Genomic DNA, 25,400 nt, shown 5'->3' with positions numbered 1-25,400 from the left:
AGGTGATGAAAATTAGGGTACAAATCAATCAATCAATCAATGGGGACATACGCCGGGGTCGCGTCGCCTCGCCCTCCCAAGTCCCTCCGGGCAAGTCTCCACGCAGGCCTCCTTTCCCATCCGAAGTATACCTCCTGGCAGAATCTATCGACTTGCTCAAGCCACGAACTCTGGGCGTCCTCTTGGCCTCCTCCACTCGGGATTTTCTCTTACAGAGACAACCTGATGAGCAGGGTCGGCTTCTTGGTAGCTTGCCACATAACAATACTGCAGGAGTTGGTGTTGACCCGGACTATGCAGGTAATATATGTCGAATTAATCTCACGGAGCAGTCGCCGGTTTGACACAAAGTCATTCCAATGATGGCCCATGATTCTGTAGAGTGTAGACACTTATCAATGGCATCAATCCCCCTCAAAGTACCTATTTATTGACCATGTCTCACAGCCATAGAGTAAGACATGGAGCAAAAGCGACGTGAAAATTCGGATCTTTGTCCTTCTGCACAGGTATCGACAACGCCATAATACTCGTGCTGAGCGAGTCCATAACACCGCGGGCCAGGTCAATCCGCCGTAAGACTTCCTGGCGAGACCCACCGTAACGGTTGTTCTGAACTACACTACCAAGGTATGTGAAATTTTCCAAGAACTCAATAACCTCAATCTCATAAGGCACAAAGTAGATTATGATGTGATGAATATCAGTGTGCACTATAAAAACTCACTGTCTGGATGCCGCTGAGGCTACAAGGCTGCAAATGAGGCCTATCCCAAGGAGGCTGCCCAGGATGCTCAGCCAGGTGGAGAAAGCAAAGGGCAGAGCGGGGGCGTGCCAGCGGGGCAGCGGCGGCTCCATGCGGATGATAAAGCAGGAGTCCTGCATTAAAGGTTAAGGTTTCCTTGTAAACATCAAGTTGAAGGTTGGACAGCTCAAAGTCCTCGCCAACTGATAACAGCAATGTTTCAATCACATCATACCTTTACATCATAACCTGGTAATACTCTGCCTATCCTGGTCAACACTAAACTAGGAAAGGTGATCACAAAGAACTGGGCATTGTGATCAACTGAGGAAAGGGGGAAGCACCTGCACATAATTTATTATCCTTTTGTAGTGAGAATAAGGTTCGGTATGTTACTTATTATGAAAGAAAAGGTAGGCTCCATCACCCACGGGGATAATCCCAGAAAACTAAATCATTGTATATTTTTAAGGTCAGTGTTAGAAATAGGTGTGTCTTGTTAAATATTTAACGAGTGTGTAATGTTGCTATTTTCAGTCAGACGTACTCGCTCATGTTTCCTTAGTTTCATTAGCCTGGAAAGTGACTTGAGACCCACGCTTCATAATACTGTGTGGGAATGAGTTCAAGATGATAGATGCCAGTGGCAAGTAATATTGGTTACTTAGCTGATTGGAGGAGCTTACGTCCGTATCAAAAGAGGAAGTGTAGCTTAGGAGCTGGTCACGACCCTGAAGTGCGCTGACGAACAAGTTGCCCATGCCGAAGTCAGCCTCGCCGCGGCCCACTAGCCCAATCAGGCCGTCAAATGACCCGTTGGGTAGGAGTTGACCCCACCGTTCATCTGATGGAAAAATCAGTACACAGTGCTTCGTAACTATTCATACTACTGTACATTTCATCTGCAACAATAAATTTTATAGAATTAAGATCTATAAAGGAATGCCAAACTTGTTACCTATTATTACATAAAAAAAATAAAAAAACATCTTCAGGTCTTTGGTAGTCGACAGGCTGTGGCAGCAATTAAAGGAATGTTGAAAAATTACAAATGATATTTTATAGGTATATGAAACTTCTCACAATATTGCGCCCTCAATGACATATGTAGAATGAGATGAAAAAATAATTATTATATTTTTAGATGCTAGAGAAACAGTTGCCAAGTGTTAGCCGTGTTGTAACTGTTTAATTAAGACAGAAAACAATGATATTGACCATTAGGAGGTTCAATAATCTTCATTTCGAAATTGAAAACTCGTGCCAGTGTCTTGACCACTTCCACGTCCCGGCCGTACAGCGTGTGCACGTCGCCTGCCTCAGTGCGGAGGTACAGCGTGCTCGGCTCCCACTCGAACGTCACCACCTGGGTCATGACAACAAGAGCAGGTTCAGATGAGGTGCCATCATCATCAACATAGAGTATATATGAGGAGTAAACCAAAAACAATGAATGAAACAAAAACCTTGAGAACGGCTCCTTGCATATCTGAGATTTTGTCGAAGAAAGGCGAGGATGGGTTGGTGAATCTGCCGTTCCTCCAGACACCGTGCAGCCTCATACCTCGGCCCCAGCTGCCCCAGTACAGCTGGTTAACATACACGTGCCACTCAGCGGCCCCGCCAGGCTGAAGCCACGGGAGAAGGGATTACATTTTATGAGTTGTTGGGTAATTTTTTTTTCAAAGGTCCAAGAGTTCTCAATTCAAGCACGGTTCTTATAGGAGTCCGGTTCTACCATCATAATCATCTTCAGCCCGTATTGGTCAAAATTCCCGCGGTGTAGGGTAAGTTTGCTTTCGCTTCCGCCGTTAGTGTTTTCTTCAAATTTCTTCGCGATAAGCCTACGTGATCGGTTGGACACAGGATCTCTTCACTGCAGCCCACTTCCCATCTAACGTAACATCACAGGCTCGGTTCATTGATTATGGTGGCGATGTTATTACCTATTAGAAAATTGAACCACGGGAAACATTTCAGATACTATTATTGCCACGGCTCCTCGAGACTGTGTGTGTGTGTGTTTACCTGCACTAGGCCCACAAGGTGCTCCGTCTTCTTTCCCTTGCGGGTGAGTGTCAGCGCCTCGAGTTCCTCCCGTGTTAGTCCGACCACCACGAACCTGCAATGAGACACTTTTTTTTCAGTCGACAACCAGCCCTTCATGCGCACCTGAGACTGACTGGCAGCTTCGAGTCAGACCCTTGAATCATGACCTGCGTCGGTTCAGTATACTTTGGCTGGTTGAGGACGTCATCAACCCGCTGCCACGATATATAGATTAAAAAGCCATTGCCGCCTTACTGAGACACCGCCTTCTCACTCCTAAAAGGTCTTGGCTGCGCCCGTAACGGTGTAATTGGTTTCATAGCACGTCGCTGAGCTCTTTCCAGTAATTCAATGTCCTTTTAATTAATTACAAGACCAGCATCGCACTGCATATTCCAGGTGTGGTGCTACAGGTGGATTATATAAAGTTTACATTACTCTCGGCGTCCTACACTTGAAGTTCCTCGCTTTGAACCCGAGCATAGTATTGGCTTTAATATCTGCTTTTTTATTTCCAAGTTACCATAGTGCCTTCGTGAATAAACAGACCTTCCAAGAACCCCACAACCACTTACTTGCCGGCGTAGTCCCAGAGGGCAGGTGCGGCGTCGGCAAGCGTGAGGAGGACGTCAGGGTGGTGAAGGAGGAAGATGTAAGCGCGGCAGCCCGACGACCGCCACACCACCCGCCTGCCCACCGCCTCCCAGCCGCCGGCCACGCCCACCACCTGCCGCAGACACTCCCGTCATCTGACCTAGTTCACCGCTTTCTAATATCAATGTGAAAGAAAATTTGTGGAAGCCGAACACAGCAACTAATGAGAATACTTGAAATAACGATAACTTTACCATATAGCAAGTTTGTGTCCCGTGTCAAAACCGAGGTCCAGGATTTTTTTTTCATCTTCACCACTACTACTACTACTACTACTGCTACTACATCACGCCACCACTACAATCGCCAATACACACGCATTCCAACTCATTCCAAGCAGGTCAATCATTCTCACAAACCTGCTTTTGGTTGGGCAGGCGGGCCAGGGCGTGCAGGGCAGTGGAGGCGAGGTAGTCACGATCTGCGAACACCGCCAGCTTGCAGTATGTCAACTCCCGCGTGACCAGTGTGCTGAGGGCTGTAACCAGCGACGCGCCCCCACCATCGTGTTTAGGACTCAGGACACTTGGGAGGAGGGGTTGAGGGTCCTGATCGCTTTGTCCCGGCCGCTGTGACAGGATGGAGGACGTGGAGGCTTTCTGGACACTGGCGGGCGCGTGCTGGGCGTGGAGGGCGAGGATGGCAGCCACTAGGAAAAGACTCAGCATCATCCGCATCGCCACCAGCAGATTAGCCTTGTCTCCGTCAGCAGGTCTGGAAGGGATATTAAATCGTAGTTGCAGTAATTAAGTACCATCATCGTATTAGCGTGCGGGAATTATAAGATGGTATTGTTGTTACTATTATCATCATTACAATTACTACCATTATTTCTCACATTTGACGTGCATACTGTAATCGTAAGGTATTATTATCATACAAAGACAAACATTACCCAGACATTCATACATACTACCAAGGCTGTGTGTGTGTGTGTGTGTGTGTGTGTGTCTCCATTGTCTAGTTAAAACAGTTGAACCTGCTAACACTCGTTTTGTCTGACGATATTGCGCAATAAATTTATCAAACAACAGCAACAACACTACAAAGGCTCCTCCGTAGTCTGGTGGTTAGCCCGCTAGCTATACGAATCTACGGGCTCGGGTTCGATCCCGGCTCGGAACAGTTGGCGCCCAGCACACCGCGCTGTTGATCCGCCCTTTCGAGTTGTTTGATAAATGTCTACCTGAAGAAACTTGGGGAAGATGAACTGTGGCAATCCGGATGTCACGCCTGCCCTTTGTCCCGGGCTTTACCTTACCTGAAGAACAAACCAGCGTTGCTACTCACACGAGCAACAGTATCGTTCTGGGTGCCACGCCTGCTGATGCTTGTTCTAAAATACCAGGGGGAGGAGCTTACCGACAGCCTGCCACTGACTGGTTGTTGGTAAGCGTTGCGACCTCCACACAGCCAGACCCTGCATCAGCGATTACGAAGAGAAGCGTCTGCTACATATCTACTTTAATATCTTATTCAAAAGGTGTTAACACGTAACTTGAACGGCCGGCAAGACCCACTTCAGGACATTGAGAGCCAAGATTATAGCTCTACAAAATAATATATATATATATATATATATATATATATATATATATATATATATATATATATATATATATATATATTTTTTTTTTTTAAGAATAAAAGTATTGTTTAACATCTTGTGGCGGTCTTATGGCCAACTGAAATATTGAATTAATTTTGGGACTCCTCCTCCTCCTCTTCAACCCCCAAATCCTCATGTTCAACCCAAACAACTTGTCCACAACCTCCTCCTCAACCCTAGCAACCTCCTCCTCGACCTCTACAGCTTTCTCAATCCTCACAACCTCCTCCTCGACCTCTACAACCTTCTCCTCGACCCTCATAACCTCTTCGACCTATACAGCCTCCTCCTCGACCTTAACAGTCTCCTCTCCAACCCCAACTAACCAGGGGCGTCATTTCAGATTTTTCTTGGGGGGGGCAGAGACAGTTTGGTGAGCAAAGAGCTTCATCAGCTTTCTCTCTCTCTCTCTCCTAAACAGGCTACAGCACGTCTGTCTTTGCTGCTCCCGGAACCCTAACTGCCGCTCAGTGTTGACTGTTCACACACACACACACACACACACACACACACACACACACACACAACAACAACAACAACAACAACAACAACAACAACAACAACAACAACAACAACAACAACAACTTCAGGACATTGAGAGCCAAGATTATAGCTCTAAAAATAATATATATATATATATATATATATATATATATATATATATATATATATATATATATATATATATTTTTTTTTTAAGAATAAAAGTATTGTTTAACATCTTGTGGCGGTCTTATGGCCAACTGAAATATTGAATTAATTTTGGGACTCCTCCTCCTCTTCAACCCCAAATCCTCATGTTCAACCCAAACAACTTGTCCACAACCTCCTCCTCAACCCTAGCAACCTCCTCCTCGACCTCTACAGCTTTCTCAATCCTCACAACCTCCTCCTCGACCTCTACAACCTTCTCCTCGACCCTCATAACCTCTTCGACCTATACAGCCTCCTCCTCGACCTTAACAGTCTCCTCTCCAACCCCAACTAACCAGGGGCGTCATTTCAGATTTTTCTTGGGGGGGGCAGAGACAGTTTGGTGAGCAAAGAGCTTCATCAGCTTTCTCTCTCTCTCTCTCCTAAACAGGCTACAGCACGTCTGTCTTTGCTGCTCCCGGAACCCTAACTGCCGCTCAGTGTTGACTGTTCACACACACACACACACACACACACACACACATACACACACACACAAACAACAACAACAACAACAACAACAACAACAACAACAAAATAATAATAATAATAATAATAATAATAAAAAAAAAAAATATATATATATATATATATATATATATATATATATATATATATATATATATATATATATATATATATATATATATAAATCCCGCTGCTGTTTCTGCTTGAGGCTTCGCTGGTAGGGGGCAACTGAGGCTTGGGGGCACTTGAGTCTTGGGGGCAACTGCCCCCAAGACCCCAAATGACGCCCCTGCAACTAACCTCTTCCTCAACCCCTCAATCTTCTCCTTTACCCCCAACACCTCTTCTGTAACGTAACCCCCTACCTCCTCCTTAACCTTTACAACCGCCTTCTCAACCCCCATAACCTACTCCTTGTCTGATACAATTAAAATGTATGCAATTTTTACAAAATCAAAACAAACGTCTAATAAAAGATACAATTACGAACCAGGGCGAAATATCTTTTGTTTTTAAATAAACTCTGAATACAATTCTGAGGAGTGCGAGAAAGAATAAAAGTAAATCGTATGTAAGCAAACTCATACTTTCACAACTTTTAAAAAGAACTGATTTTTCTTCTCATAAGTTGACATTAAGGTTTTGCGCTGACATTCTGAACATCTTCAAACTTCTCCTTGTTCTAATGTCAGGAGAACACATTGTACATTTTATCTAAATCATGGTTCCTTACATAAAAAAAAAAACATTGATGTATATCCTCAATTTCTACAATAATTTTGATTTTGCATCTAACCATTCTGCGGTCACTATCAACCTCTACTTTGATGAATACTGCTACATTTTTCATTATTATGTTTCCGCCGTTAGTGAGGATATAGTCATATAATCCATTAATTTAGAGGGAAATTTTCTCGTCCATTTTTTATGCGCCTTTTTGTCAAAGAATATATTCAAAATTATACAAGGCATGATTTTCAGCAAAGTCTTTTTGGCTTCGCCCCGGCACTTCGTGAATCTACGCCATGATTCTCCAGCAACTTTTTCCCCTTCTTTAGCATCAAAATCACCCATGATCACATTAAAATGAGCGCGGCTTCTGGGGGTATAGAGGCACTAGAACATCTGGGCCATATCCTTACACACAGGCGTCACATCACGAACAGTCACTGTCCTCAACAAAGCATATGTTGGCAGTTAAAATGAAGAAACGTCAAAGGCCTGGCCATACATGTAGGAGAGGACGGACGGGAGGGTGCTGCTTGTGGTTAGCGATCGCGAGTCCAGCATGTGATCAGGTAGTGGTTGAGAGAGAGAGAGAGAGAGAGAGAGAGAGAGAGAGAGAGAGAGAGAGAGAGAGAGAGAGAGAGAGAGAGCTGTGTTGTCTTACCTAAATAACTGCCTGTGACATGTGGTTAGCATATTGCACTGTCATATTTTCTGCAATAGCAAAGCTTAATTAAACTAAACGGTAAAACTTCAACCTATTCAGCGTATGCATGGGTAATTCAGACACTTGTGCACCGCTATAAACTGCTTTCGCACTCACATTTATTCCGTCAAGAGCGAACAACAGGACTGCTGATAACTGACAAGATTACTTCAATCATCCTGATGAAAGTTGCTGCCAATCATCTTGCCACCATATTAGATAAGTTCCATATTGCCGCATTATACAAATTACTGTACCATAACTTCGAGACAGGTAAAGTAAAGGAGGAAGGCTACCTGGCGTCAACTACCACTGAGAAACTCGCTTCAGTCAGTTTCTTTTTGTATCGAACATAAACGAAGCGCTGACGATTCCCACCATTGCCTTATTTCGTATTCTCTAGCAACGAATATTACCTGTTTTTATATACTGTACACTATAGCCTGGAGATTGGGAGAGCAACAAGAATCTCCCTCCCTGGCTTTTGTAGGTAGAGGTGGAGGAGGGAAAGTGTGTGATATAAGCCGGTATTATAAGATACTTTCGCTTCTCATATCAACTATTTCTAAAGGTTAGAGAGAAGATCAATCGGGTTTTTTCTAATGAATGTTTCTTTAGGCTCATGATACTGAGGAAGGGTCGAACTACCACCAGGCTCATAAGACTACTACTGGAAATGCCCTCAACTCATACGAAAGCCTTGTCAAATATGTGAACTTGGGCGACGAAATGTTTTAAGATAAGATCCATAGACCTACGAGAGATGACACAAAGACCACGTCCCCACCTCGATGAACGATCCAAAGCTTCTAGATATTAAGGGCCAAAACTTAAACATCCCGGCGCCCAAGCACACATACTTGACAAGGCTTTCGTGGGAGTTGTGGGCATTTACATGGGTAGCTTAATGGCCCTGGGGTGGTAGTTTGAGCAAAGCTTCTGTACCAACAACCTGAAATAAATAAAACCTCATGAAAACCTGAATCGGCTTTTGAAAATGGTGCTGTGAGAGGCGGGAGCGTCTGAGAATATCGACTCTAGATGCAAAGAAGGGAGAAGGAGGGAAAATTAAGGGGTGAGAGGAGAGGCGAAAAGGAGAGGTAAAACGTACGATAGATAAAGAAAGAAGAGTGAAGAGGAGATGCTCGAAAGGAGATTGATTGATTGATACTTTATTGTTGCAGGTAAACAACAAGGGAGAAGGGAGGAACATGCCATCCCAACCCCCAGGCAGGACAGAATGTGATTATACAACTAGTAATACATGTGTAGGTAGCACCAGGAAACTAAACTAAAAAGGAGAGAAGAAAGTGATTGGAGGAAAGGGAGTAAGTTAATTAGCAAGGAGTGGAGAGGATATAGTCTACGGAGTATGGCCAGTATTATTAATTGTATCAGAGCCTCAGTTCACCTGCTTGGAACCTCTCTCGTAGAAGCTGCTGGGATTTCATGGATTATTTTGTGATTCTAGTGATAAATTTACACAACTTTTGTAACTTGCATGAACGAGTAAATCACACGTGAAAACCCGGTCAATTTTCTCTGTGGCCTTGGAAAAAAAGCGTATTGCGAGACCGAAACGTTTAAGATTTTTTTTTTTTTACAGCAAAGGAGACAGTTCAAGGGCATACAAACAAAAAACAAAAAACAAAAAAAAGCCCGCTACTTACTGCTCCTCAAAAGAGTGCAGAGGAGGGGCCGAAAGAGAGGTCAATTTCGGGAGGAGAGGTGTCCTGATACCCCATAACCGATACACCATAGATTTACGGAGAGGGGGGCTCCCGTGGTAGAGTCTCCGCTTCGCGCTTCGGTGGGATGCTAGGGCGTGAGTTCGAGACCTATCCGGTGCCATGGGGGTGGAAAGGTGGGCTCTTTCCGACACCCTCAGCCCCGTTGTTGGGCCTCCTCCTTGAAATGAATTGAGTATCTCTCTACCAGCCGTCTGGGGGGTTGCGCGGCATGCATCGCCTTCCTCCATTGGGGTATATCCCCAACGAAATACCAACAACATTTACGGAGAGCTATAGCCTTTGCAACGGGATATTAAGGAGCCACACAACCAAGACCACGACCCAGACCTGAAAATAACCACATTGAAGAAACAAAAGATAAATACATAAGTTCAGGATGAAGCGTTTGAGAAAGTGATGTAATACTGAAAAGGAAATTGAGAATAAGTGAATAAAAAGAAAAGAGGAACGAGAGGAGGAGGACCTAAAAAGCGATACAAAGCGTTACAGGTCAAAATAATAATAATAAGAAGAGGAAGAAGCAACAGTACATAAGTTTTGGACAATAAGAGAAAAAAGAACGAAAGAAAAAGAGGAAAATAATAGACTCAGACAGTAAGACACATCAGGGAGTGCCGTTACAAAAGCAAAACTCCCGACCGACTACTACTACTACTAAACAAAAGCAACACTACATAAGTTTTCGACAATAAGAGAAAAAAGAACGAAAGAAAGAGGAAAATAATAAAACCCAGACAGTATAGACATATCAGGGAGTGCCGTTACAAAGGCAAAACTCCTGACCGACTACTACTACTTTCTGTGACATCAGGATCAAGATTTGTTGTGACAGGTGTGCGGGGCGGGGCGGGCCACTGGATGTCTGGACGCCGAGGGAAGGAGCCCGCTGACCCCTGGCGCCATGGACCCCTCCAGGTGAGCCTCAGGGGTACGAGTGTCTGTCAGAAGCATCATGGAGACAGGAGGGACAGGTGGCAGTGGGGTAATTACGAGTGACAGGTAGTTATTCAAGGTAGCGTTGGCTGGGTTGGTTTGTTTACGAGTTCAATAAGATTCGGTAATGACTTTAATTTGTTCCCTAATGACCTAACTAGACCTTATTGTCCTAACTAAACCTTATTGTCCTAAGTAAACCTATTGTCCTAACTAAACCTATTGTCCTAACTAAACCTATTGTCCTAACTAAACCTTATTGTCCTAACTAAACCTATTGTCCTAACTAAACCTATTGTCCTAACTAAACCTATTGTCCTAACTAAACCTATTGTCCTAAGTAAACCTATTGTCCTAACTAAACCTATTGTCCTAAGTAAACCTATTGTCCTAACTAAACCTATTGTCCTAAGTAAACCTATCATCCTAACTAAACCTATTGTCCTAAGTAAACCTATTGTCCTAACTAAACCTATTGTCCTAACTAAACCTATCATCCTAACTAAACCTATTGTCCTAACTAAACCTATTGTTCTAAGTAAACCTATTGTCCTAACTAAACCTATTGTCCTAACTAAACCTATCGTCCTAACTAAACCTATTGTCCTAACTAAACCTATTGTCCTAACTAAACCTATTGTCCTAACTAAACCTATTGTCCTAACTAAACCTATTGTCCTAACTAAACCTATTGTCCCAATCCAAACCTATTGTCCCTAACTAAACATATTGTCCTAACTAAACCTTATTGTCCTAACTAAACCTATTGTCCTAACTAAACCTATTGTCCTAACTAAACCTATTGTCCTAACTAAACCTATTGTCCTAACTAAACCTATTGTCCTAACTAAACCTATTGTCCTAACTAAACCTATTGTCCTAACTAAACCTTATTGTCCTAACTAAACCTATTGTCCTAACTAAACCTTATTGTCCTAACTAAACCTATTGTCCTAACTAAACCTATTGTCCTAACTAAACCTATTGTCCTAACTAAACCTATTGTCCTAACTAAACCTTATTGTCCTAACTAAACCTTATTGTCCTAACTAAACCTATCGTCCTAACTAAACCTATTGTCCTAACTAAACCTATTGTCCTAACTAAACCTATTGTCCTAACTATAGTCGGTTCACCCGAGTCTGGTGTGCGTTATTGCGCAACGGCAACCTGCAGCCACATGGTGTGCCCTATTTCGTGGATACTGTATGCTAGCCTACGCATAGTAAACAGTCGTCAGTGTCAATAATATGCAGGCAGAAATAACAAATAGCGTCAATTACAGTCAATTATGAGTTAGAAAAATATAAGTAATGTTGCAAATAGCTGTTTTGTTAATTTACAAGATCGCTGATTATGATTCTTAAACAGTCTTGAAGTTGTCCACCACTGAGAAAAATTGGCAGGCTTTATATTAACAAAACAGCTATTTGCGACATTACTACTAATATCTTATAATCGACTATAATTGACAGTATTTGTTATTGCTGCCTACATATTATTGACACTGACGACTGTTTACTAGCATATGAAATCAGACACGCCATGTGGGTGCAGGTTGCCGTTGCGCAATAATGCACACTTCAGACTTGGGTGAACCAACTATAACTAAACTAAACCTATTGTCCCAACTAACTAAACTAAACTTATTGTCCTAACTAAACCTATTGTCCTAACTAAACCTATTGACCTAACTGACTAAAATAAACCTATTGTCCTAACTAACTAAAATAAACCTATTATCCTAACTAAATCTATTGACCTAACAAAAATAAACTTATTGTCCTAACTAACTAAACCTATAATCCTAACTAAATCTGTTGACCTAACTACCTAACTAAAATAAACCTATTGTCATAACTAAACTAAAACTATTGTCCTAATTAACCCTATTGTCCTAACTAAACCTATTGTCCTAATTAACTACACCTTATGTCCTAACTAAACTTATACATTTACCAGCATCAATTTGTGAGTGCAGGCAGTCTTCCATGGCCTTGCTTTCAGTTAGCATCAGCCCAGAATGTTATATCAGTACCATTATTTGTTGACTTTTATTTTCATATAATTGACATGGTACAATGAGCAAGAAAGTATTTAACGCCCATGGGTCGAGTGAAAAGAATTTGAGGGAAATCTAGAGACATAGTGCTATGTTAGTTTTGTGGGTACCGATGGCTAAAGTCTACCCATTGGTGTCCACCTAACCAACACAACACCAAGTCCATAGATTGGGTTTGAGTGAGGTTAACTTCTCTCAAAAGCAGAGGAATAATACCCCGTCACTAGTGGGTTAAAGCTTGCCCTTCTATTTGGAGGTTTGGATTAGTTTCCAGAGAGGGTAACAGGAGATGAAAATCTGTATGTATCTAGATGATTCTATGACATTGTAAAGAAAAAAACTATATAATGTTGGTTGGGAAGGAAATTGTGTATTTTACCTTTTTAAGTTCTTAACAACATTCATCTTACAGGTTAATTTTGAGTGACTACCAGATCCTCCATGAGCTTGGGACTGGCTCCTATGGATCTGCTCACCTGGCCCTCCATGGTCCCTCAGACACTAAACATGTCATCAAAAAGATCAAGATTTCTCACATGACCGATAAGGAAGTGGAAAATGCAAGGCGAGAAGTCCAGGTATCTATCTATCTATCTATCTATCTATCTATCTATATCTATATCTATATCTATATCTATATCTATATATATATATATATATATATATATATATATATATATATATATATATATATATATATATTAATATTCTATTTAGATATTATATTTAGTAGCTTAGAACTAAGTTACTATATATATTTTTAACTGGCAACTTTGCCAGTTAAAAATATATTGTTAGCTACTTCTATAGTCTATCGAATCTAACTTGAGCCTTTAGGCACGGCTCCCCTGAGCTGCACTAATGCCACATCACCCGACCACTCTCCTCAGAGGAGCTACCCCCTCTCTCTCTCTCTTATTTACGTTATATATAATATCTTTTGCTTGGTTGTGCAGGATGTGAGAGTGAGACCTATGTGAGTCTTCCATGGTGGCGGAAGGGTGAATGGTGCGGCACCATTGCATGAGCCACGTTGCCAAGTGAAATGGAAGGTTTACAGAGTCATTGTCTTTCCCTCAAATCCCAAGCCCTTCATAACACCATTCAGTCGTATTATATATATATATATATATATATATATATATATATATATATATATTCCATAAATATATATATATATATATATATATATATATATATATATATATATATATATATATTCCATAAATATATATATATTCCATAAATAGATAACGTACAGACTAACAGTCAGACAGATCGCCATTCACAGGTCATCGCTAGATGTGCAAACAATGGGGGGTTACCCGGCCAAGTCACAGGGCTCAAGTTAGAGTCGCTGGACTATAGTAGGCCAGTCATGTACCTGCACCATTAAGCACTAATGTTCTAGATCAGTGGTTCTTAACCTGGGGGGCGTCAGTAATTTCCAGGGGGGGGGTGCGAGCCCTAGGGAAAACTAGGAATTTCTCTAATTATATTTGTTATTCTCTTAACAAGAGCGTGGGCTAATGTTGAATATTTTATGAAATAATGCAAAAGTATCACCTTAACTTTAAGTTTCCTGTAATCTACTTACGTCTTACCATTTTCTTTAAAATCTGGGATGAAATTTTATTCATAGATTCAAGGGGGCCGTGGAGGGAAGGACCAATTCCAGAGGGGGCGTGGTAGTAAAAAGGTTAAGAACCACTGATCTAGATAGAGTTATGTTATTGGTGAAGAAGAAAGCCGTATGAATAATTAGTATCCTTTGAAATTACAACTTCCTTAATGCTAAATATTCTGTATCATCGTCACTTTTCTCCTCCTTTCCAGACCTATCTATATACAAATGCCTTGTCTGCTCTTGTATGGAGTATGCCTCTCATGTCTGCAGGGTTTCCACACACAGATCATTTGGACTGAGTAGAATCAATGGCTTTTCGTCTCATCAGCTCCCTTCTTCTTACTAAGTCATCTAAACTTACATTTTGCTAAAATGTTGCCTATCTTTCTACATAATTTTAAGGGACTTAAGTGGCTACAGTTGTGGGCATATCTAAAACTTTTGGCAAAGATCCATTGTAACTGCTATATCTTTGCTGATGCATTGAGAATGTTGATGTGTTTGTAGCCTGAAAGAAATAAAGTTTAACCCCACAAAAGCCACTGGCTTGGTAAGTTTTTGGGCCAAGATTAAGGTTTTGAAAATTATTGGCTAGCTAGATGCTCTTCTCAATTTAAAGAATCAATACTGAATTCTTGAAGAGCTGCACATATTCAACGTAGTTAGGCCTTGTGAATCTTGAGAGGTTGTAGTTTTATTTTTCCATTTTAGCGCATATGTATATATTTAAAATATGGGAGAGTAATGCATTTCTGAATTGCAGGTCTTGTCAAGCTTGTCGCATCCTTATATAACACAGTTCCAAGGTTCCTGTGAAGAAGATGGTTTCTTACTCATAGCAATGGACTACTGTGCTGGTGGTGACCTCCACTCTCTTATCACCAAGAGGAATGGCATCCTTTTCCCAGAAGACAGAGTTCTGGATTGGTTTGTACAGCTGTGTCTTGCCGTTAAATACGTCCATGACCGCAAGATACTTCACCGTGACATTAAGTCTCAGAACATATTTTTAACCGATGATGGAAAAGTTCGCTTGGGAGACTTTGGGATTGCTAAGATTTTAAATAGTTCATCTGAGTTGGCCAAAACATGTATTGGCACACCTTATTATTTGTCTCCAGAAATGTGTGAAAATAAGCCATATAACAACAAAAGTGATGTTTGGGCATTAGGCTGTGTTTTATATGAAATGGTAACACTCAGACATGCCTTTGAAGCTAATAATATGAAGACACTTATCTTAAAGATTATTAAAGGTGCTTATCCACCAGTACCTCCCCGCTACAGTAGAGACCTTCGCTTGTTGCTGAGCCAAATATTCCAGAGGGAGCCTCAGGCCAGACCTTCCATCTGTGCAGTGCTTCGCAAAGCATTCATCTTCAAAAGAGTATCTAAGTTTATTTCTGGATGTGAAGAGGCTGAATTAAAGCAGTCCCTAGTGAAACGTAAATATCAATTGCCCGCCTCATCTCAGAGAGTGCTGGCTCCTAGACGGCCATCAGACATAACAGAGCCTGGAGCAAAGTATGGAGTCTCTCTCAACAGAAAATTAGTCCACAAGTCTCCTAGCAAGTCTGTGGCAAGGGCTGCCAAACAAGCGATTCCTGGTGGGAAGAAGGTGCCTAAGGCACCTCCCAGAATCACTGAGAGATTAAGGAAAGACAGCCGAAAGAGATGTCCAAGTGAGGATATACTATCATCTAAAGATCAGCACCAACCTCAGGCAGAACAGAGTAAGAGATATCAAAGGAGATCAAAGTCTGTACCTCATGCTTTTAAGCAAAATAATCTAAAGCCACAACACCAGCATTACAAAAACAAGACTCCATCGCCAATCAAAGTTAACCTCATGCTAGACAGTGCAGGTCTGAGAAAAGGAAAGCAGGGTGACAAAATAAGTAAAGGTTTTGAGGTAGGTTCTAGATTTGACAACGAGGTGTATGCATTGCCCAGGTCTCCAGGTTGGCTTGCTGATGAATTCCTAACTAAAAAAGTGAAAGCTGTTCATGACAAGAGAAAGCATATGGAGGCTTTTGTGTCAGGTATAGCAAAAGAATGTGCAAAGGAACCTCCCGAATCTGAAGGGGCTGTTGCTAGGTGTGTATCTCCATGTAAAGGTGCTTCTTGTGCCTTGGAAGAAAGAAAGCCAGTGCAAAACATTTTTCCCAAAGTGAATAAAAGCCACAAAGTGTACAAATCTGAGCCAAGACCAGGTGGAGAAGTTGAGTTACCGAATCCAAAGGATGTCAAAGAGTTAGCTAACCAAAGTCTGAAGTGGCAAGGCAGTCCACGCAGTGAGGATGACGATCATGATGAAGAGGAGGCTCTGTTGGGTGTATCACCAGAAAAACTGAGGCAAGTGATGCACAAAAAAATGACAGAACTTCTGAAGGAGCGTACCAAGAAGATGAGTCAGATGGTCTCTGAACGGCGTCAGTGGGCTTATGAGAAGGAAAAACTCTGTAATACTTCAATGCCACAGAATGATGAAGGGGAAACTCTAAAGCCAAATGACAAGACTTGCAATGATACCAATGGGAAAGGAGAAATACATCAGAATTTCAAAAGAGCAGACAGTTTGCACAGTACTACCAAATACCAGGATGCCACAGGCATCCCAGAGAATTCATATGCACATGAGAGTGATGATTGGCCTCATGAACCATCTACATCTAGGTCCAGTGATAAGAACTCTTTGTTTGTCATGGAGGAGGTCATGAGGAGTGGGTGTGAAGAGAGAACATTTAATGTAGTTGTCTGCCAGAAAAGCATGAATTTAAGTTCAAATACTGAATGTGATGAGTCAAGTGCCCAATGTGAGAAAATTACTGTTGGAAAAAGCTTTGATACTGAAGGAAATGTGTCCAATGATAAGATTACTCAACAAAAGATAAAGAAGGACAGTTTAGCAGAAAATGGTATCCCGAAATTGATATCTCAGGGATGCCTTAACGAAGGCAAAGAGTCTGCTGCTTCTGAGGATCTGGCCACATCGCATCACTCAACTCCCAGCATGCGTGCACGCTGGGGTGCAGTTCACACTGCTGATTTGGAAAAGTCTCCCCTGGAAACTACAGCCTCTGAGATGGACACAACAGGTCCTTCAGATTGTGTATTTGTGTACAGAGGAGCAGGTGAACGTAAGCAGTGGGGAAAAGATTGTGATGATGTGATAAGTGTATTATCTGAGGCCCAAATATTTGAAGAATGTAGAAAAGTGCAGTCTGAAATAACAGAGGTAACAAAATCTTTGACAGATGTAGAGACTCTTTCTGATAATTTCTTGGAGCAGCAATGCACACCTGTCATAATGAACTCCACTTTTACTCTCAAGGAAGGTCTCCAAGAGTGTAAAGGGGCCAATTGTGACTGCAATTCAAAATTGCATTCAACAAATACTGTGCAAAAACCTTTGGTATTAAATGACACTTTTCAGATTGAAAAATCAACTTTTGAAGAAGAAAGGAAATCAATTGGACCACCTCTCTTGAATAGCACATTTGACATGAAGGGAAGCTGTGATAGCTTCATCGCCCCATCAGAAGCACCTGCTATGAATAGCACTTATAATATTGACAAAAAGGAGGTTGTTGCAGATACTATACATCAAGGATGCTGTGAGGGAAATCCTAAACATACACATGTCATTGAGACTGTGCTTTTGAAAGAGAGCAAACAGAGTCTGGAAGGCACATATGCAGTATCCTCAAGAGAAGGTGAAAATAATGCTCAAAAAACAGATCCTTCATTGATCATGGGAAAGGAAAGAACAATCCCTGATAAAAAAGTAGCAACTCAAGAGGTCTCCACAAAGACAAAGAGCGGGTTACTTGGAAAGCTACGTCTTCACATGTCACCTCAAGTTAAATACAAGTATCAGAATTGTGATAACCGTTTTAAATTACCCAAGACGCCTTTATCATCAAAAGTCAAGGGTTGTGCAATTAGCGCAAGTTCAGAATCAAATATCCCAAAAGTAACGGACTCATCAGTTCCTACAAGGAGAGGAAGTATAAAGCTTGGACTCTCTGGCATTTTAAGAAGATTCTCATCAAGGCATATCATGAAGACTCCAACAAGAAGTAAATCTGAAGAGACAGTGGAGAAAGACCTTGAAAGTTTAGCAGATTCAGAAAGAGTCCAAAGTGACACTGACTCTTCACAGCAAGAGGAAGTGGAATGTGTTACAGTGAAATTTGTTGATGGTGCTTCACAAAATAATAACCAGAAAATGACAGAGGATACAATTAGTTTTGAAACCAAAACAAATGTTGCTTTTGGACAGGATACATTTGATATGATTAATAACAAAAGTACAGCAAGCATCAGAGATGATGACTTCAATGATATTACAAGGGAAATGTGTGATAAAAAACCTGAAGAAGTGTGTTGCTCAAGAAAGATAAATGAACAGTTTGTAGATGAAGGAACACCATCAGAACTATTGCCAAGCAACATTGTTCTTTCTTATTCAAATAAATTAGATGAAACATCAACTGATAGTGGTATTGATTCTCAAAAGACTAGTGTATGTCAAATGTCAAGTACTGATTGCAGCAACTCTCAGGTTCTCCGTAGTGGATCACTTGAACTACAAAGTGAAAGTGGTGGCTCTGAATTACAAAAGGCACACAAAGGTGACCCAGACTGGCTCCTTGTTTCCAACTCCTTAGAAGTAACCGGTTCATCTGGGTTTATAGGACCCCAAGGAAAGCAGGAAAGTTCTACTCAAAATTTAACCTCTACTTGTGCACAGACTTCTGAAGTTACCCAAACCATTTTACTAGATGGGAATTCTAAGGACAATCTTCAAGATATTAGTCCTGTATCAACAAGTGGTATTCATATTAAACTCATGACCTCTACTCAGCAGAAAGATGAAAGAGTACAATCTGAGTGTGAAAATGACTGTCTTGACTGCAATCAAGTGGAACAGACTGAACACAAAACACTGATTACAGCCAAAACAAATAGAAAGCAAAAAACTGAAGCAAAACAAGACTCTCAGACAATGGAAATTAAGATTACCCTAAACGATGAAGTTCCAAGGAGCCCGCGCAGTTTAGAAGGTTCATCACAGTCCTTAGCTGAGCAGCCAGTCATCCCTTGTAGTCCGGCCAGGGCCCGACCTACAGTGTTGGACATTGGTGTAAAGACAACTGACTTACTGCAGGGATCACACTCTACCTCAAGAGATGACAGGTCAAGAGGAAGAAAGTCCAACATATCCAGAGCTACCAATGGGAAAAAAACCCAACAGCAGCCTCATTCAGGAAGTCAAGAAAGTGTCGCAGCAGCAAGTCAGAGTAGAGCATGTGGAAGTGTGTGTGCAGGACCCACCGGCAACCCCAGTAATGTGAATCCACAAGCCACGGAACTCTTCTCTTCATCAGACGAGGAAAGTGAGGACCTAGCAAATCTACGGCAATCAATGGCAATTCTCTTAAATTATGAAGGGAACCGAAGGGAAGAAAACCAGAAGCAGCTTCCCGAGTTGTGGCATTTAGGTTTGTGATTTATTTTGTTAAGCATTTGATAGCCCTTCTAGTTCAAGGGGTGGTGTTTCTATTCCTCATAATTAATTTAATTTCCTACTGAATTCACATCATTATGGATGGTTTTCACTCCAGGATTGCTTATTAAGTAGGCTTAGATACTAAGTCAACTGGTGAAGTAATGAGAGAAAAAAAGGCAGTGATCAACTAGGATACTTTAAACAGATTGATGAATCTCTCTAGACATAATAGCCATATCAAATACTGTGTGTGCATCAGCTCATCTCTGCCTGATTTTCAGACCGGGACGGAGGAGTGGTGCCCGGGGGTGGTGGTGTGTATTGCTGGATTGAGGAGCAGAGGGCGAGGCTGGAAGATGAACTCAGCCTGGAGGTCTTTATAAAAGGTACATTTACCTGTAAACAACTTTGAAACTTCAAAAGAGCTGTATCAGTATATTGCCAGAGAAGTATTGAATATAGTAATTATTTTATTTTCTCTTTTTGAACCACATGTCCTGGTTGAGCTTTTAAAATCTGTTAAGTTTTGGACCTATGAAGTGCAGTATTATAGAAAATGATGTATAATAGAATAACTAGCAATCAAAGGCATGCACCAGAAAATCTATACACATATTAGTACATAAAATGATGTTTGTTTTCTAAGCCATATAGTCACTGTCATCACAAAACAAGGCATGTAGTACACCTGCCAGGCCAAAAACAGAACAAAAAAGGCTCTGAATAATAGTAATCTGGATTGTCAAAGCTCAACCTCTACTAAAGATTCATCTATGAGAAAAAGTTGTGGCAATATTCTGTAGGTTTCTAAATTTCTAGCTTTTATTTTAGTAAGATATGCCATTTTTTGTTCAGCCTATCACCTGCTGGAAGAGGCCCAGGAGCGTGAGGGCTGTGTGGTGGGCGAGTCAGTGAGCCAAGTGGAATGCCTGCTGGGGCCTGACCAACGTCATTTGGCTTATGACATACTGCAGCTGGTGGTGGCCGAGGCTGTCTATCATGACTAGTCCAGTGCAGAGTAAGAGAAGAACTCCATTTGTTTTCGCCAGAGCTTTTTTTTTCATTTTATTACAATATTAAGAGTAGATGACATTAAAGAAGCACTGGTGAGGCTACAAAGCCCACAATATAATTTTTTATAAATGTTTGCACAAATGAAAGATCCATGGAAATAAAGGTGTAGCTACAGTATGCTCAAGTTACAAGTTACTCAGGTTTTAGAACATTTTGTGTATTTTTAAATGTTCAAATTCCATTGTAGATTTTGCAGTCACATGCTCTAGCAATTTTTTAGTATGACACTGGAATAGTCATGTTTTTTACAATATTGCTCAATGAGTTTCCTCTTACATGATATATTTGAAAACAGTTTCCGACAATATGCACACTGTTGACCATAGTATTTATAACACTGGGTCACTGAATAAAGAGAAATCATGCTACTACCCATGAAAGTCTTAGATTTGGTACAGTGAATTTACTACAATAGTTGGTGCCATAAGATAGCTTATCTTTTCCATAGGCATAAACAAACTGCCAGTATTTACTAGTAAGAGTAGGGATTCCTGTGTTTGTAGTGGTTTGGAAACACTGAAGATGCAACAGGTTCTTCATTTCATTTTTACATTTGTCAGTGCAAGTGTTCTCAGAAAACTTTATTTAGTTTAACAGTATTAAGAATTAGTTTAATTACAGTTAAGCATGTGGTCTTATTTAAGACCAAAGTCCTCTAAATTCAAACCAGCCAACCTCAGGGAGTGTAAATGTTTATATTTCCAAGGCAGGAACATTCTGCTGAAAAAACAGGTGGGCATTGGTGAAACAAAAGACATGAAATGATATTAGTTTGCAGTGGCATGGCTGTTTGTGTCTTTTATTATAATCTGTGTGTTAGTTCCTTCAAATAAATCATTAATGCACTGTTTAGTTTGAAAAGTCAAATGGGTTACAAGCAGTTACTTAGAAATAGGTAAATTACTGATTTCTGTTGAATCAATCACTATGTTAAGGATATTTTGTACCTAAAATTACTGTGATAAATATGTGATTTTACTTGTAATAATGTTTTTTTTTTCATTGGGAAGAGTATAAGTATACAGCAAAGCTATCTGATCAGCATGGGTTGCAGAGGTTCAGATAATATATGAAATAATCAGCTGTCTGAGAGACAGTTTTCAATGATCTGACTCCTGCTTTAGTAAATCACTTAAGGTATAAACCTAACCTTGTCTTACCATGTCAATATTAACTAGTCATGCTTATTCCCATCATACAAAGTATAAGATCTGTAAAATCAAGTATTCTAAGTGAACCTCAGAGTAAATGTTAGATTTTTAAAAGGAATAGTAAATTTATGTATGTATACAGCTTAATTTACAACATGACCAAGTTTCCCATTTACAAAAACTTGTTCTCCATATTTCTTTTTATCTGTTCAAGTTTCAAAGCCAACCTTGGCATCAATATTCTAAGAATACTAAAAAATGGCACTTTTAAGTATTAAACTCTGTTAGAATCTTAACTAAAGTGGACTAAGGGAACGCTGTAATGATGGTTCCCTTGAGATTTTTAATATTTTTTGTGCACCATTCCACAATCCTAAATGACAAAATTTATCTTGTATATAGAAAAACAGTTTACAGAATGAAGGATAATAAAGTATTTATTTTCAAAATGTTATAATAGTTTCTTTCATTGGTATCATGCATTGAAGGTATCAGGAAGTACTGTATACTGAAAATTAAAAAAATGCAAATAATCAGAGAACAGTCTGTATAACATATGGGGAACATTTCACTGAGAAACGTGGAATAGCCTTTTGAAAAGTGCTGAGCAACAACATACATGTCACTGCCATTCTCTTGTACACACCGGCCAAAGTGAACATCACTTGTCTCTTCTCTCCCCAAACTCAGGCACTCTGATGTGTAGGAACATTTACATCTAATGAGTATTCTCTTGGGACTGTATACTCTTCTGGTCCTAATCCAGGGTTATGACTACTCTACTGTAGATAAAAAATTGCTTTGTGTTGTTTGGGATGATAAGTTTTTACTGTATTTACTTTCTGAAGTTTAGTGTACATTTTAGGAAATTAAGAACAAAGAAATTAAGGAACTCAATACCTGAAAGCTAGTCGTGGCTGTGGGAAGATGTGTATGAAGATGTGTATGTATGATCTGAATTTATAGTTGCATGAAATTATTACTCATTAATGCTATCTTTAGTATATTGGATATTATTGTTAATGTCCATAAGCTTTAAGTGATATTTCTGTTTCTGTATTGCTGCCATATAATCATGTTAGGTTTCTGCAGAAATTATTGCAGCTGAAGTTATGGGGTAATTAAAATCAGATGTAGTTATGAATGTTTGCTACCACACGACAGCAGCTGCATCCTCATAATAATGTGGAATGAGTTATTGCAGCATTGCACTTTGCAGCTGCATGAAAAGAAGTGTCAAATGTTTGTACAACTCCAATGATCTTGAGGCAAGCAGCAGAAAGTTGAGATGCAAATATATTTTTATATGATTTATACCTTGTCTTTTTTTTAGAAGTCGTAACTTATTAAAATAAATTTGCCATTATACATTTATATTAAGGTTCTATCACATTTCAACTATAACCATCCAACAATGATAGTTATGGATGTCACGTTTCTAGTCAAGTCTGTGAATGTTTGATATTCATTGGAATTGTAGTGTTAACTATTATGAATATAAAATACATACTATTGTAGAAGTCAAAGTGTTATATCAGGTGTTTAATACATTGACTTATTGAATAAATACTAACTGATGCTTTCTGGTGGTTGACATGAGCTAAGCATTGTTCTGGGAAGTGGCTTTTCACAGTTTTCTTTAAACAAATTGATTCCTGTTTTCCAATAATAGCTGTCCAATAATGTAGTAAGAATGCTGACTTCTGTGCATTTGCTCTCTGGCTGCTATAATTTACTGTTGTTTATGAGATGTGCATGCATGAGACTGCTTGGGTGTTTGTGGTGGTGGATTACAGAAGCACAGCACAAATATTATGCTTTGCATTTTTATGCAACTTTATAAGTCCCCTCTTTTTAATGGCATCTCCTTCACTCTTAATTCATGTCATTATTATTGTACATTTCTAAAGCCACAGACCTATTGGAATATTGTTGGAGGAAAAATCATGTCTTTCAAGCATCTGACTCTACAAGAATATGCTGAAACTTCTACTCGGTTGTTATTTTGTTGTATGTCATATTATTTTTTTCTGTTTTGCTGCAAAATAACTTTACTCTCAAAAGCTAAGCACATGATTGTGACACATAAGCCACTTAAAACTTTGATTCACTAGAAAGCATGAGTGAGCATTTATTCTGCTGTTATGTTATACTCTGTGTGATAGGAGTTTTTTGTGGGTGAGCCATACATGAATGTTTACCCTCTAATGGGTTTTACCATTGGGCCCATTTCATTGTCATGATGGACAAGTTTATAAGTGTGCCATTTTTATAATAAAACATAGACTGAAAAACTTGTTTAGATCTGACATGCGTATCTATTTTAAACAAGTGGGAATGATTGTGTGGAACTGCCAAATCAATTACACAAGCAGTTGGCCCTCGTTATCTGCATGGTACTGGTGGAAACACATTAGAATTATAAAAGTCAGGGCCAACAGAAGACCAAGTGGAAAGGATTTGTCAGAGCTGGATGGAATAGCTTCACTAACTTCAGACAGAAATGTGGAGAACACTAGGAATGGATTTTGTCCTGCAGTGGACTAATAATGGTTGAAGATGATAATGATGATTAGATACTGAGGTGACCTTCTGCTTAAAACAAACAAACAAACAAACAAACAAACTATCATGTATATTCAAAATGACACTGATTCAAGCAAATAAAAAATAATAACCAAATATAACATCAACATCATGGACAGTAGCAAGAATGATAACAATAACAATAGTATCATCATCATCAGCAGCAGCAACGTACAAATCTTTACTTATTATCTGCCTCCAAGGAGATGCTCAGGTTTCCAGCCCACGGGAGGAGAGTGTGGCGGTTATAGCTCCCCCCACAGGCCAGGGAGGGGCTCGTAGGACTCGTGGAGGAAAGGGGAACACAACTCTGGGCGGAGATGTGTGTGTGTGTGTGTGTGTGTGTGTGTATGTGTGAGGGGAAAGGGGGTGCAGAGGACTAGGCCTAACAGGCGTAATATCAAGGCGTAGCTTTGTGATGCCGTAATGGATGAAGTGTAGTAACGAGATCTCCATGTTAAGTGGTGCAACCTGAGACTCAACGAGGGGATAGGTAAAGAGGTCGAATACGAAGGTACAACTCAGCGAGGCAGCTTCTCCAGGGCAGCACAGCGGCAAATGAGGCAGTATGGAGTCCCCACTCACCCAATTATTTAATACATACAGGGAGTCAGGCATGCAACAGCAGGCTAGTATATTATGCAAACAGATGACAATCAGCTCCATTAAACTATAGATAAAACAATGACAAGAACTTACAGTGATTACCTATGCGATTGGACAACACAGACTAATTAATAAGTGACAGACTGGGAAATAAGTGATATAAAAAGACTCAAAGGGGAAGCCGTTCAGCAGATGGCGGATTGAAATTATAATTCTACGGAATGTTTACATCGAAATTTGAAGCTAGGTGAACAGGAGAGAAACGGAAAGAAAAACATGGAAGAGGCCTATATGTCCCGCAGTGGAATAGTATAGGCTGGTGATGATTCTGACACACACACACACACACACACAGATAAGGATGGAGGGACATGACACGCCGCTGCCTGGCATACATCACACCCCGGGTCGTTGATGAGCCGCGGCCCAGCTGGCGCGGAGTGTG

At 40.5% G+C, this 25,400-nt stretch overlaps 2 protein-coding genes across 4 annotated transcripts in view; one reads left to right on the top strand and one right to left on the bottom strand.

Annotated features, from left to right (window-relative positions):
• The window catches only part of LOC126999888 (uncharacterized), a 145,178-nt gene that overhangs the window by 1,891 nt on the left and 117,887 nt on the right, over positions 1–25,400 (bottom strand). For 2 of the 3 annotated variants that reach the window (XM_050863014.1, XM_050863013.1), the window contains 7 exons: positions 3,808–4,162; positions 3,370–3,521; positions 2,774–2,867; positions 2,212–2,373; positions 1,964–2,111; positions 1,432–1,589; positions 728–879 (listed from right to left, as the gene is read on the bottom strand). In XM_050863014.1, the coding sequence (XP_050718971.1) occupies positions 728–879; positions 1,432–1,589; positions 1,964–2,111; positions 2,212–2,373; positions 2,774–2,867; positions 3,370–3,521; positions 3,808–4,125 (1,184 nt within the window). In that variant the 5' untranslated portion in view covers positions 4,126–4,162. The remainder of the gene's footprint in view (positions 1–727; positions 880–1,431; positions 1,590–1,963; positions 2,112–2,211; positions 2,374–2,773; positions 2,868–3,369; positions 3,522–3,807; positions 4,163–25,400) is intronic. The other variant, XM_050863015.1, reaches the window with a different exon arrangement.
• On the top strand, positions 10,180–24,057 carry LOC126999887 (uncharacterized). The gene is made up of 5 exons (XM_050863012.1): positions 10,180–10,316; positions 12,809–12,974; positions 14,787–19,530; positions 19,820–19,924; positions 20,394–24,057. The coding sequence occupies exons 1-5, from the start codon at positions 10,303–10,305 to the stop codon at positions 20,543–20,545; spliced, it is 5,181 nt and encodes a 1,726-aa protein (XP_050718969.1). The 5' UTR covers positions 10,180–10,302; the 3' UTR covers positions 20,546–24,057.

This window comes from Eriocheir sinensis, chromosome 17 (assembly GCF_024679095.1).
Source record: "Eriocheir sinensis breed Jianghai 21 chromosome 17, ASM2467909v1, whole genome shotgun sequence".
Taxonomy (NCBI): domain Eukaryota; kingdom Metazoa; phylum Arthropoda; class Malacostraca; order Decapoda; family Varunidae; genus Eriocheir; species Eriocheir sinensis.
Note: the sequence above shows the minus strand (reverse complement) of the source record. Positions and strands in the feature narration are given on the sequence as shown.

What these genes read in the sequence shown, in the direction of transcription:
- LOC126999887 (XM_050863012.1), top strand. An exon ending in TCCCGAGTTGTGGCATTTAG is followed by an intron (nt 19,531 to 19,819) that starts GTTTGTGATTTA and finishes CCTGATTTTCAG; the next exon opens with ACCGGGACGGAGGAGTGGTG. An exon ending in CCTGGAGGTCTTTATAAAAG is followed by an intron (nt 19,925 to 20,393) that starts GTACATTTACCT and finishes TTTTTTGTTCAG; the next exon opens with CCTATCACCTGCTGGAAGAG.